Here is a 13,323-nt window from a genome sequence, read left to right on the forward strand (position 1 = left end):
TTTACAAGCTAGAACTACTAAGATCAGATTATGGGTTTCTGCAGCAGAGACAACTTCTTGATGGCTGGATAGTAAAGTAAGAGAAGAAGGATGATTATCTTTCACAGAAAAATGGTGATATGTTTTGCCAAAAATCACGCTTTTTTGAATTCTGCAATGGAAAGGGCATTAATGGCTGCGTAATACTAGGGACAATTAAAAAATTCGTTAGTTACAAAGACTATATTGGGGTTAATTATGGTACACAGTATTTTCTAAAATATTTATCATATCACAAAGTTGTAATTGCATTTTAAAAATCACATAGTAAATACTGAATTTTTATTTTGTAACGAATTTTCGCAGCTCTTTTCCTTATAAAACCTCAGCTTAATTTACACTTCCAACGTTTCACTATAGCTTTCAACAATGTTGATCCCTCTTAACCATTTACTACTCTTTTTCTGATATCTCTATTTCCCTTTTCATGCTTATATGTAAATATTTGTGTATGTAATAAAAAAAGTTTGTTGATAAGAAAAAGCTTAGTGGAAATTGGTGAAGATTGAATCTGGATTTGAAATTGTCTATTTTGAGTTTAGTTTCTACTTTTTTATTCGAAATGGATTAAATTGGGAAAAGTAGAAGGGTAGGAATGTAATTAACTATCTTTTCTAATTTCTTGAGCATTTTGGTCTAAGTGGGAGTGAGTTGCGAAACATGATTTTAGTATGCACTGGCCGAATTTTAGAATGCAGTTTCATTTAAAATTTGTATTCGGGCACTTACTATTCATATTTTGAGTAAAATCTGCATATCAGTTTTTCAAATTTTAGTATGCATTGAAATCTTTTAATGCAATTATTTCCGCAAACTGCGGGTATAATTTTTTAATTACTTGTGCAACTTTTTGAAGGACGTTTAAGGTGTTTATAATAGAAATGGATTTTGAACTAGAATATGTATGTTTCATGTCTTTGTCAAAGCACAAAAGTTAAGAGGCGTACTTCAAGATGTTTCAAGTTTGAACCCCACTACGTGTATAGAACGGGACTTCATAGAATTCCTACAGATAGCACAGAAGGTGGGAGGTCGGCATTTTTTTTTTTTGCAAATTTTTATCACCCATGGGTCCCACATGGGGCCAACCTCATGTGTCTCTTCTGGAGGGGTTCACACAGAACCCCTTCTCTGTACAAATGGTTTTCTCCTTCAAGTCTAGTATAAAAGAAGGAGAGGCGTGACATAAGCTTTCTATTTCAGATTTTACTGCACTAATTTGATAGAAATCTGATGTGATGTATTATGGATATATGGATCATATACTGTAGTTCCTTATTGATCATTGATTTTTTCAATATGCAGAGGGGAAAATTGATTACAGGGCGAGGATTTACCTAATCAACCAAGATAAGAACAAGCACAAGACTCCCAAGTATCGATTACCAACAAGGATATTATTGCACATATAGTATCTGCCAGTATTACTGGAGATTTGTTTCTTGCTGCAGCATATGCTCATGAGTTGCCTCATTATGGACTTGAAGTAGGTCTTACCAATTATGCTGCAGGTACTGCAATGGTGTCTTTGACTCTGCATCTCAGCCTCTGTTTGCTCTTTTTTTTTCTGCTGCTTTCTCAATGCGGTGTTAATAACAATCTCGTGACCGGCTTACTGTACTGGCCTTCTTTTGGTTCGTCGTGTCTTGGAAAAGCTTGAGATGGATGACGAGTATTAAGGCAATCTGGAAGTACTATTAGATTTCGTACCACTTAATTATTTCATTGCAACTGTTCTGCATGAACCAGACATATTGACAGTTGAGATCTTTGTGGTGTCAGGCAACTAGAGAGGATTACTCAATTGACCATTGCTACATAATATCTAACAGAGCTGGCTTTCTTATTTGTTTCTTGACAAACTCAGTCCTATATGAAAAATCACTCATCAATCCTTCATGGTTGACTACTTTTCATTTGATTGATTACTTTTTTAGTTGCTGGCTTAGTCTGAAGTTAAATCTGTGACTTCAAATTAGCTATATGCTCTTGCCTTTCGTGGCCTGAATCTGAATTTAGAAGGGGCGCGTAAATTTGTTTCTTACCTTCCGTTGAAGCTGTTTCATAACATGTTTTCGTTAGCTGTGTTCTCTAGTTGTGTACCTGATTCATGTGATTGGACTTCATAACCAAGTGAAATGTCATCTGTTACTCTAAGCCTTAACGGCTATAGCTAATGATGCATTTTTCATTCTTCATTCTACTTTGATCTCTAGATGTTACGTGATTAGTTTGTTACCCCCGTCTACACATATGTATATGCATATATGTTTACCATTTTGGTTACTAATGGCAGGGAGCACCGGATGGTTGATTAGATATTCCTCACAGAGATAAGAGATTTGCTGGTTTCTCTAAGGCTTCTAAGCAGCTTGATGCTGAGGTTCACCAGAAGTACATTTATGGTGGCCATGTTGCTGCATATATGTCGGTAACATTCATGTTTTTCAACTTCTACCACTCTCTTAGAACTCAGCATATAAAGAAAATGATAACATGACTTGGCTTTGTATATTGTGTCAAATATTTCTGGATGAACCAGAAAAGTATCAATTACACTTCAGTGAGAATATCAAGAAAGAACTTGAGGCAGATGGCCTTGAGGAAATGTACAAGAAAGTTCATGCTGCCATTCGTGCGGACCCAACTGCTAAGAAATCAGAGAAACAGCCACCAAAGGAACACAAGAGGTGAGGAAATAATTTTGATCTTTACTGAAGTCAACAAAAAATTATGAAACACATTTGTTTGTTAGACAAAGTCTATGATTGGCCAGTGTTTATAAATAGTCGTGTTTATAAGCATAGAGAAATATAAGTGGTCATTAAGTTGGTAGTAGTTATGAGTTCCACGAAATATGCTTAAGAGCGTGTCTGTGAGTACTTTTTCAAGCTTATAAGTTGGTCAAACATTATTTTCATCCTCACATTTGGTAGAATCCACTTATTATAATCTACAAAAAGCTTTACCAAAGACACTAAGTCGTGGATGAATTCTTCTTGTTTCAAATGCTTGCAATCAATGTTGCCTTCACATATATCTTGAGTGTATTTATGCTTTTTGCCTGTTTTTTTCCTGTTTGGATTTATTTCCTGGCTCAAGAGACCCTACATTCGCATATGTATTCAGATTCTCTAGACATTAGTGTCCCTGTACTTTCCACTGCAACTGGTTCCAATTATGGGGTTGGCTTTACATAAATCTGAGTGTATTCACATCTTTTCACTGTTTATTCTTGTTTGGATTTTTCTGGCTAACGTTAGAAAATAACACCTAGTTTTATTCAGATGATCTATTTTTCTTGTACTTTCTACGACGACTTCTTTCATGCATTTAAGTGCAAATTTGATTTTGCATAAGCTGTTTCAGTTTTTTGATAATAAATAGCAGTTGGATGGTATTCTGAATGCTTGTTTAATCTTGTATTCTCTTTTGTGCTCAGGTACAACTTGAAGAAGCTCACATATGAGGAGAGGAAGGCAAAGTTGATCGAACGTTTGAATGCTCCTAATGCTGCAGTAGGGGCTGATGATGATGGGGATGACGGCTGAAAGTATCATTGTTGAAATTAAGCTAGAAGGCAAAGATTTTTTTTTTTTTTTTTTTTTTAACGGGGGGTCCCAGCTTGCGCCAGACTATATCCTCGTCCCTGAACCTTCGGCCCCTCAGCAGTTCAGGGAGGTAAATCGCGGGATGTGCCCTTATTGGTTCCCAGGTTCCCACACGGCTTTTACTCCTTCCCCAAAGGGAGCCTCTTCATTATAAAAATTATTAAAGCACTCATCAAAATTCAAATAATGTAATGAGTTTAATAAATTAATTTGAAATGAGAAATATCTTAAAATATTTAAAATAAAATGAAAAAAATAAAATTTGACAACATAATAATTTTATTATTGAAATTTTTGCCACCATAAGCCATCTTTGTGCCAATCACCCCGAATTATTAATTATCTGAAAGTAGATACGTAAAGGGGGGATAAAATTTCTCAATAAATGTGTGTGGGTAATAAATTCATATATGTATTTTTATGGAAAATTCATAATTGCATAGGGACATTCAAAAAAATAAATCGACCTTTTGTGGCGCTAAATTCTCGTGCATTACATTACTAAACTCTGATCAATTTTGTTTGGGACATACATACTATGTATCAAAACATAAAACATACCAGTAGAGATATTACATACATAAATATTAGCCATTATAAACATAAGCACAACTAACTTTTCACTGAACAATTTAAAATGATAAAATGAGTGATTGTTGGAAAGAGATCCTTAAGTTGCCCATGGGGTTGAATATTGACGTGTAATTGTGTAAGTTTATGACTATATTTAATATAAAATGAACAAGAGAGAGAGTAAAAGTTGAGAGGCAAAGTGATCGAGGTATAGAGGGAGAGTGTGTCAATAGATGGTTAGGGATAGTCTAATGTTAGGTTTGTCTCCTATTTATAATGTGAATTTTTTACCATGCGTAGAAAAGTGAAAGGAAGTGGCTAGACATTAGGCATGTCAATGCATAAATGTTGTATTTTCAAGGAAATAATCAAATCGATACCTTTAATCATGTGGTCAAATCAATTCACTCGTCTTAAAATTTAGTGTAAAAAATACATGTGATCAATAAATCATTTTTAATCAAGATCAATTAATATATTTACATATATATTACGCATAATTTCATCTAACTTCCAAAATAACTCTTCATTTCGATCATCAAATTATTGGTCAATGACCAATAAAGTCATTAGACTTTAATAATAGTGTACTTAAGTCCTAAATTTAAATCTAACAACTAACAGTAAAAATTTGGGACGTTACGAGAATCATGAAGGGGACGTTTGGTAACTAAAGCTACATATGATTTGTAGATACCTAAATATTTTAGCTTCCTGGTTAAGACGAAAGCAAACATTTGGAGTCGTAATATCCTGTCTTCTTTGATTTATTGAATTATTTTTTTCGTCTAAACTGACCAAAACTGTCTAACATTGATATGATCAGTTTTTGAGGCTTGTGATGAAATTATTCGTTGTATTGGCAGCACAACAGAAGGCTTTGTGGAATGAAACCGAAGGCTAATAACTGGTATGTATTCGATCCATTAACGTGCAGTCAAAAACTCCTACACTCTATTTCTGTCTTCCTCCAAAAACATTGAGGCATTTTCCTGTACTGTGAGACATCCAACATCTGAATTAGCAATGGTTCAATTTCTTAGGTGGATTATAGAGAATAATCTGCATCAGCAAGTAGAAATACCTCAAATTGGTGGAAGAATTTATCCAACAATTTAGACAACTTATACAACAATCTATCCATATAATATGTTGTAACATGTGTGTCTGAATTCTATTTTCATCTCAAGCCAAACAGTATATATGCCAGAAACATCTCATGCAAACTAGAAATTCTTTTTCTTGGATAAAGAACAAATTGCTCGAACTATTTTTGTATTGCTATATACATCATAACTCAGACATCTATGTCAAGTGTATATCCCATTTTTGCATTGCAGAATTATGAAAATCCACGAGAAGCGACTTTGAAACACCCCGTTTTTCAAATGATATATCTTCGTAATCATATGTATAATCCATGCACTTTTTCGAACAAATTTGAACACACAATTTCACATGCCAGAAACTCTGAGATAATATAGATTTCAAAGTAGTATTCACCGTAAAGATCCATCAACTTTCATTAGTGGTAGTACTTCAATTAATGGCAGACAAAACTAACCGAGGTAATTGATCCATCATCTTGTTATTTGGTCAATTTTACTATTGATCTGTGAATCGTTGATAATGGGAGTTTTTTTTTTTAGCTCTTTTAACAAGTAACTTAGATTCCGATAGTAAATAATGTTATACTCTGGTGGTCTTTGCGATTTGTATGCAATGTTTGATTGTTCTAACTGCGTTCTTACTTATCTTCAACTTTCTTAGAAAGACGGAAAATTCACACATAAAAATAGGCTTGACTCTACTCTAGAGACATTGTTAAGTAATTTAGGAATATCGAAAGTCAATATGAATTGATATTTTCAATATCGTGGTAATATGAATTAAAACGGGGGAAAAAAATGGAGTCTAAGTCCTGGTTTCTGTTCATATTTATATTTTCTCTAAGTCTGCTTAGTTATAAGTTTTACTTGCTTTTAAGTATTTGTTAGTAAAAACCAAATTTATGCAATTCACCTTTCTTCAATTAGAGTTCGAATAAGTAATTTCAAATATAAGAATACAATCCTTGTGAGATCACACTAGACTCAAATATATTATTACTTGATTTTGACACCCTTCACTAATAATTTAAGTGAACAGTATCAATAGGATTTATTTTTTGGACTCAATTAAATAAATATACATAAAATCAGTGTTCTAAAAAGCGTAGAGCATGATGATGCGTGGATGTCAAGTTATGGGTTGGTGAGCTTAGGTGAGGCATAAGCATAAAAAAGTGTGCAAAATGCGTTTTCTTATTTTAATATTATTTTAATTTTTAATCAATCGAAAAATCCATTAATAATTAAAAATAATACCTGCCAAATATCTAAAACAAATTTATAGGAAATTTATATATTTTTCCGAAGTTTTCAATAAAAAGATAACTTCCAAATGTAAATATTAAATAGTAAATAAATGAGAATATATGCGATATTTCTTTTGTTCAAGGCTTTAAGGGATTATTTTGAATTTAGAACCGACGAAGTAAAGAAATCAACATTTAAGTTTTAACTTAGAAGAATTGTATAAAAAAAAATTAAAAAAGTTTAAAATTTAAAAAAATTAAAATTTAAAAAAAATAAAAAAAGAAGATAATTATGCGCGCCTAGGCACGCATAACTGTGCCTAGACGTGTATTAGCAATCAACGATTACTGTTGACTGCTAAATAAGGCGTCAAGCCACAAGGCTTGACATTTCCGCTGCACATCGTGTGAATGTGCGCCTTTTAAAACAGTCATAAAATAATAAATAAATAAATAATAGAGATGCCATAATAGTAAATTGCATTTACACTAAATAGTAAATATGTTACACTAAACATGCATTTAATGAAATTGATTTCCATACGAATAATGTTATTTGCAATCACTCACTACCATAGCCGCCCTACGTAGCATACATGTGACGACTGATAATTTGATGTATGACAACCATACGTAGAACGACTACGATAGTGAGCGATTGTAAATATCATTACTCTTTTCATACCTAGAAAAATGACAATCATTTTCCACATATAGAACCATCATGGACCAACATTTAATGCTTAGAAATCGAATTGAGGCCTCGAACATCACATTTTTATTTCTTAAAAACAGCTAGTAAACTTTTAATAAATTGTGGGGTCAAGTTGTTTCATTATAGGTCTTTTTGCATGTTTTCGAAATAAGGTTTTTTACTATTAGTGGTTTGTTTCAGCAGAAATGTTCTTCTTGCAACTTTGGTTTCCACTAATGGCGATCTACCACTGCCGTGTTCGGTTCAACATTGACTTGCTAGAGGTAGAGTCGTAGAGATAACTTCATGAACTAATTTTTCCAAGACGAATCTTAATTGACAAATGATTTTCACACTTCAATTTCTAAAATAGCCAATAAGTTGGTCTTTTATTATACTCTTTCTTTAAACATAAATCCAAGTTGAGGTCCTCGTGGGAACAATATCCTATTTATGACTTTATAATTTATTACTTGTTCGTGATACCATACATTTGCAGAAAATCAAACGATCAGCTTTTCATTTGAGCATTTGTTCATGTAGTTTCCGAAAATTAATGTCAGCCTAATATTTTTATCAAGAAATTGTTGGAATATGCATAGTCTGATTGTAATGTTCACTTCTCCCCTCCAGCACTAATCGACCTACTTTATATTAAGTCGGACTATTTACTATTGGGTTATATTGGGCATTCATATATTTGTATCAATTCAACTCGGTTATGCATATTTCACTTCGAGTGAATTATAAGTTATATAAAAGATTTGAATATCATGGTTATTTTTAGATTCTTGGCCGATTTTACTTTTCATAGACTCATCTATTTTTCACAAATTAAAATTTTTAAGGTCGTCTAGGATTCTCGGAGTCTTATCTTTTCCTAGAAATAGATTTCTAGTGTGCGACCACTTTAGTGTCCTTTCAGTTTGTGATTTATTCACATAAACGACATTCTCTCTTATTTTTGGGCACGGGAAGAGGCATTTAAAGATTTAGTGCTTGTTTAGTACATATTTTAAGCCAATTAAAATCAATTTTTAGAATGTTATTTCATCATTTCAGTCGTCATTTTTGAATTCTTCTCTCACAGGTAAGATCCACTTTATCTCTAACAGTAAAAAAATTAATTATCAAAATTCCCACCAAACAAGCACTTAGCTTTTAAGTTTTTAAATGAAACCGTTAACCGTTCATACATGAAGCTAGTAAATGAATCATCTTACAAGTAATTTGAATTACCGTACTTTTATGAACATCCATTTCGATTTATTCATCTTGATTATGTTCTAAATGCAGAGGATTAATATGTTAGATTTCTTCACTTTTTACATTGATCTGGTAAGATAATCAATAATCATGTAATATATTTGTATGGAACAGTGAATTCGGACAAGATGGGAGCTTTGTCAATTGTCCTTGGAGGGTCGACACTAAGTGCTCTCAAAGTTATGGCCCTTGTCTGAGAGCAATTTTGGACAGATTTTAATACATTTTAAAGGGACGTATCGGCCATCTACTTGAAATTGGTTGTGACTGCATCTACTGTATAATGGTGTGTCGTAGATCGACCCAAGTGAAGGTAGTGTTCAACAAGCCGGAATTTAGAATAAGAGGGTGTTTGGTGGATATTAAAATTAGATTTTCTAATAGATTGTAATAAAAGTTTTTGAAATATGTTGTTGAAAATTTGTGGAATCATAAAAAATGTTGTTAATATTGATCGTATGACTTTGACTTTGACTTAGATTAAAATCAAATTTTAATCAAAACCAAACATGGGCTAAACATGTTGACAAGGCACTTGAGATGGAAAATGAAGAATTGGAATAAAGCTACACCTAAAACCAACACAACACGGACAGATTGATAAGTTTTCTCGATATCAATATAGTAACATCTGTCTTGCATACAGTCCCAAAGTTCTCAAATTTCTCAAGAATATTTACAAAGAAATCTTCAACAGAAAAACAAATTGATTGAGGAAGTAAGAACTATGAATCCTTGATATGCTAAACTGTCAATAAAACAAAAATGCTAATCACCTCAAAGTAGACAAGATTTGAACTTGTGTTTCTTCATCGGATGTTGTCCTGTCCAGTCCAACCTACCAAACATATATTAATTTCACCCACCAGTCACACATGAGAACATTCTGAGGCTCCTGTACCTCACAAGTTGCTTGGACTCAACAGAATCCTCCAACTCCGAGGCCGCAGAATAATCAACACCAACAGAGTAGCGGCGCCTGTGGTGGCGCCCGGTGCTACCATCTGCATGAAAACCTGAGATCCTTTCGGGTTCTCGCCAGCCGCCATACTCATATTGTTTGCTGTAATAACCATTATCATTTGTGTAAAAATCAGCAATATTATACTGAGTTTTATCAGTTGCAACAGAAGATAGAGATTTGTATTGCCGTCTAACTCCATTTTTCTTGATGCTTTTGAATACCATTGGAATTAGGCCTTCCATCTTCTCCTTAATTTGCTCAAGATTTTGAGAGAAGAAACAAATGAATTATATTTGAAGACTTTTCAGCCCCTCTCGGATTTGGTTAGAATTATTGATCAAGTTGTTTTATCCCATAAATACTAATAATGATTTGGAAGCATTGAACAAGTCTTATGTTTAGTTATTTGACTTGAATATTAGTACAAGAAATACAACAAGCATAAGCATTAAGTAAAATTCCTTGTGCGTACAGGGAATGGTTCACAGAATAATTACAGGTGTTGCATTGGTAGCACCTGTGTAAATGAATTTTTTTTAACGGTCCAATCACATATCGACACGTGTATTGTGTAAAAAAAAATTATGTGAAACTCTTCTGTATGTGTAGCATAGTCATTGCATTAATGGTCCCTCCCTTCATCATCTTTTCTTCCTCTGTGTGTTTAAAAAGTCAAGTTAGATGGTGGATTCTATTAAACAAGAAAAAGAAATTAAAATCTCATTCATTACTACGTACTAAGCCTTGATCTTGTCTCTTTTAATTATAGTCATCAAAAATTCTTTTTGTATAAATTTTAGTTTTGTGTTAATAATCTAGCAAAACTCAAATTAACAAGAGACAATTATGAATAAACAAATAAAATATAATGTTTTTAGAGAGATGCTATATGTACCAAATCATTTACTAAATGGATGACCGAATTGACAGGTGTCGCGCCTTTATTGGAGTGGACAGGAGCCCCTCCAATAGGGGGGTGCCACTTGTCAATTCGGTCAAAAATTAGATAAGATATTTGATACAAGTAGATTAATTCATGTTTTTAAGTGTTATCGGAACACTTTTACCACTGTTTTTAAATTAAATCCATGTTTGATGGAAACTAAAATTAAATTTGAATTTATATTTCATGAAATCATACCTTTTCACCACATTTCATTAAATTTTATCAAAATTTATTAAAAATGTGATTTTAAGAGGACTAAAAAATTCAGAAATAGTATGTGAGTCATAACTTGCTCATTTATTCTTCTTTTATTATATGCATATTAATAATATTATCTTCTCCTTTTTGATTTGGTCAAACTTTGTTGTTTACACTTTACACCAATTTTCTATTTAATTTTTTTTTCTTTTTAAGCTTATCATATGGTATTTTTGTCAATAAAATGTCTTAAATGGAAGTCTCTACTGTCCTTTTCAAGAATACCCTCCTTTTTTATTTTTTTTGAGCAAATGGCATTAAAGATTCAATTGATAATGTTTCTGCTTTTACTTATATTTTTTTGTAGAATAGTTTTTTTAAAAATTTACGTTAGACAAGTTTTCTCTAAAAACTCTTTTATTCAAATAATAATTTTAAAAAGTTATTCAAAACATGTTCAAAAGTAACTTATTAGTTTTAAAAGCAATTTCTAACTTTTTAGAAGTCCTACCAAACAAGCCTTGAGTGGACAAAGCAAGCACCGTTATCCCCAGTTTGTTTCTCATTCTTTTCCCCATTAAAATGAAAAATATGACCTTTAATCATCACATAAAGCCACCAAATTTGAATATCTATATTTTGTATGGAGCCTATAACGACTACATTTTTCATTCTCATTCTTGTGAAAATAGGAAACAAACAGGGAATACTATTTAAGTAGGTTTACATTGCAAGTTAAACAAACATAATTCCAGGTCTCAATAGCCCAAGCCAACCGCAAAAGACATTAGTTTAGAAGTTTAGGACCGTTATGTTGTTACTTGCTAGATACGCCAACCATATACTTTATTAAAAAAATATCAACTTTTTTTTTCTACCACACATTCTCTTATAAAATAATATTACAAATAAATTCATAATTTTTCCTTATTTTCTAACTACACATTCTCCGAAAAATCACTATCTCAAAACACGTTTTTCTCCAAAAATCTATATTTTTAATGAAGTCAAAACAGGGGTATAATTTCATCAAACCACTTGTAAAAAGTTAAGAATATACAAAGTGAGTGAGTGCAGTGAGTGCAAGTATTTTCGACCACTTGGAGGAAAAATGTATTTTGAATAGTAAATTGATTGAGAATGTGTGATTAAAAATTTAAAAAAAAAATTTAAATTTATGTGTAATATTATTTTATTGAAAAATATGTAATTGAAAATGAGTTTTAAAAAAATGAACTTTTAGAAGAATAGTCACAGCGAAGGTGGTTGTACATTGTATCTTTGCAATTAAAAGTCTTGGTCTTTAGCTTTTTCTGGTCTACCTAATCCACGTTTAGGCCTATTGTAATAAAATTATAAAACTATATTGTACAAAATTACAAAAAAAATGGACAAAAAAGGAATTAAAAAAAAAAAAAAAAATACACCCAACGTCACACAACATAGATCTTTGTTTCACGTTTACCGTCCAAACTTACCATAACTACTATTTATATTTCTATTCAATCATTTCGTCTCCACCTATGACTACAAGCTAACAGTAAGTTCTACATGGACGATACAATGCATGAAGTGGTGCACATCTTACATTGAACTAGCATTATGTGGGTCCCTTCCATGCCTCGTTCTAAAGGAAACCTTAGTTTAGAGATTGTTTGGTAGCAATTTTCATCCAAATTTTAATGAATTATTGGACCGTTAGTAACTGCAATTGTTGACTTCCTTCACACTACAAGGCAGGCATGGGAACTCGCTAACAGTTTAAAAAATGAATTTTAATTTTGTAAATAGTGGAGCCAAACTAGTGCTTAATCTCTTAAAAACGAGAACTCCTATCCAATTATTATTATTATTATTATTTCTTTTTTGATCAGAACGTCGCAAGAAATTTCTTTGTCATTATCCAACCATTTTTTCAAATGGGATTATTCATACATGAAGATGACATGAGATGGAAGAAAAATTCTTGGTTACTTGTGTCAAGTTGAAAATAAGATAAAGGGCGTTTGTTTCATTTTTGTAAAAATAAGAATAAAAAATGTAATGGTTATGGGTCCCAAACAAGATATAGAAATTCAAATTTGGTAGCTTGATGTGATAAATAACGACAAATAGAGGAAAAGTTTGCCCAATAGACACCTCTTAATTACATTCATGTTTAGTTGACAGACATGCTTCAACTACTAGCTATCTACGATTGCCAGAATCTAAGAATTGCATTTGGATTTCCTTGAATATTTCATTTTACTCAATCAAATTATTCAAGAAAATTCAATTTATTTCATATCATACCAAACCAGCATGGACCAGAAAATATAATTTATGTACAAAATGCCATTGAACCTGCAAGCAGAATTTTATTAACCCTCAAAAACTGCTTTTGTTTTAACCAATAACACAATTCTTAGTAGAATGTTAAACATGAGGAAAGTAAGGAGGCAAGAAGAGACAAATGATTTATCTAATGACATTTATTTCGTTACTAACTGACAAACAAAGAATTCAGGTCCAAGTTTTCCTTAGAGATTCATGAATACAATTCTCTTTCAACATAATTTTGATCAATAATATGCTATAATTAAACAATTGCTACCTCTTCAGTACAGTGAGTTCTCTCGTACCTCGGTGTTCTCATATAATTAAAGATAGCGCTCGGGAGATAACCACACAGCTCTT

The 13,323-nt window shown here is 32.2% G+C and overlaps 1 protein-coding gene and 1 pseudogene across 1 annotated transcript; one reads left to right on the plus strand and one right to left on the minus strand.

Moving 5' to 3' along the window:
• Positions 1 to 950: 950 nt before the first annotated feature.
• LOC111386311 lies at positions 951 to 3,590 on the plus strand (annotated as a pseudogene).
• Positions 3,591 to 9,134: 5,544 nt separating this feature from the next.
• On the minus strand, positions 9,135 to 9,864 carry LOC111386309. The gene has a single exon (XM_023010773.1). The coding sequence runs from the start codon at positions 9,743 to 9,745 to the stop codon at positions 9,398 to 9,400; it is 348 nt and encodes a 115-aa protein (XP_022866541.1). The 5' UTR covers positions 9,746 to 9,864; the 3' UTR covers positions 9,135 to 9,397.
• Between the last annotated feature and the right edge of the window lie 3,459 nt (positions 9,865 to 13,323).

This window comes from Olea europaea, unplaced genomic scaffold (genome assembly GCF_002742605.1).
Source record: "Olea europaea var. sylvestris unplaced genomic scaffold, O_europaea_v1 scaffold3493, whole genome shotgun sequence".
Taxonomy (NCBI): domain Eukaryota; kingdom Viridiplantae; phylum Streptophyta; class Magnoliopsida; order Lamiales; family Oleaceae; genus Olea; species Olea europaea.